Consider the following 1,916-nt stretch of genomic DNA (forward strand, 5'->3'; position numbering starts at 1 on the left):
TCTTCCCCACAATGATGAACAATATCCTTGAATTATGAGCCCACATAATTCTTATTCTCATTACATATTTTCAACAAAAAGAAGATAAGTAACTAATATTGCCTTCATGTGTCACGGGGCGGGACAGTGGCATGTAAAACAGTAGGACACTCACATCAGAAATCAAGCAAATCATTTATAATGGACCATGTGAAATAGGGAGTGTTTTCTTGGATAGACAACAAAGAAGCATGTGTCTGTAGTGAAAGGCCAAAATGTGGGTGTGAAGGAATTAGATCACTCCACAGTGTATAATTTTTTTTCATAAGAACTGAGAGATCATGTCTCAGACCATGAACCAAGGTACTAACTTGGATGGACTCTCCAAAAATGATACAGGTGGTGGGATGCAGAAGATCATTAGATGAATCCATGCTTCTTTCAAGAAAAGTGAAACAGGAAAGATCAGCAACTGAAATCCTATACTAATGTTGATTTTTGGTCACCCAAAAATTTTTGCCAAACACAGAATTGAATCACAACTTGATGGAAAATTTGTGCAGTCTCTTTCTTCGGGGTCCAATAATAGCAATTCTTCTTTTGCTCCTTCAGAAAAATGGAGTCAGACATCTCACAAGTCTTCCAGAAAGAACTCACCTGCTTCATCTGCCTGAGATGCCTGACAGACCCAGTCACCATAAGCTGTGGTCACAGCTTCTGTCGAGCCTGCCTCCACCTTTCCTGGGAAGACATCCAACTTCCTGTCCAATGCCCTATGTGCAGGGAACCGTACCAGAAGAAGGGCTTGAGAACTAACGTTGTTCTGAAGAAGCTGGTGTCCATTGACAGACAAACCAGCCTCATGAAGGACCTGAGCTCTGAGAAGCATAAGTGTGTGACTCACAAGGAAACAAAGAGGATCTTCTGTGCTGAGAACAGGATCTTCCTCTGTCAACTCTGCTCTAACTCCCATGAGCACAGAGGACACAGACACTGTCCCATTGAAGCAGCTGCTGAAGATCAAATGGTAAGTGATGCTTCTGAGAGAACTTGCAAGCTGGAGAGAGGTAGCCTTAGCAAACCACAGTAAGATGCTGGTCTCATTATGACAAAGCCACTCTTTTCAGAATGGTGGCACTTTAATAACAGCTAATAAAGAAAGGGTGACTAGAAATGTAAATATGCCTTGACCCATGAGTGAAAAGATCATTTGTATTTTATGATACATTATACCTAGGTCACCAGAAACAGCTATACTGAATTCATATCTTTTGAAAGTGTCTCTGCCTGGAGACTAAATTAATAAAATACATTGGAATCAGGTACATCCAAGAATCTGGGAATCCCAATCTTATACAAATTACCCACACATTAATCAAAATTATTAAGCAGTATACCTGAGAGAAAGGGTATGCTGAACTTTCTATTTCTATGTTCTGAAATCTAAAATTCATAGTTAAACAAGAAAAAAATTAATATTGTGATCCTTCTACTCTCACTAAAGTAATTGTATTAATTGCCCAAGAGTCTGTCAATCAGTTATATTTTTCAAAATTGATATTCATTGTTTTTTTACAGGATAGAGTTTTGAAGCAAATGGCATCTTTATGGGAGAAGATCCAAGAAAATCAAGAGAATATAGAGGCAGAGAACAGAATGGTAACTCTGTGGATGGTAAGTATGAGATTCATGCTTAAAATCTGGTTGAAGCAGATATTTTTCAAAATTCATCAATTAAGATTTGAATATAAGGCATTGGATATGATATTAGGAGTACATGTCCTGCTAGACTCTAATTCCTAGTGTTAGTATAACTATATGTGGAATGAATGGTCTGGCTGTGGCAGAAGAGTCTGGAAATAATGAGTGAATTGCTGACAGTTCAGCACACTGCATTAGACTCTATGACTACACCATGAATTATAATTACTACATGC

General features: G+C 38.3%; 1 protein-coding gene across 1 annotated transcript; it reads left to right on the forward strand.

The window, feature by feature from the left end:
* Positions 1-595: 595 nt before the first annotated feature.
* LOC131914598 (tripartite motif-containing protein 43B-like) lies at positions 596-1,614 on the forward strand (the record flags this gene model as incomplete). The annotated part of the gene is made up of 2 exons (XM_059267212.1): positions 596-1,006; positions 1,558-1,614. Coding segments are annotated over exons 1-2 (468 nt in total), but the record flags the coding sequence as incomplete, so codon positions are not given.
* Positions 1,615-1,916: the final 302 nt, after the last annotated feature.

Source organism: Peromyscus eremicus, chromosome 7, assembly GCF_949786415.1.
Source record: "Peromyscus eremicus chromosome 7, PerEre_H2_v1, whole genome shotgun sequence".
In the NCBI taxonomy this organism is placed as follows: domain Eukaryota; kingdom Metazoa; phylum Chordata; class Mammalia; order Rodentia; family Cricetidae; genus Peromyscus; species Peromyscus eremicus.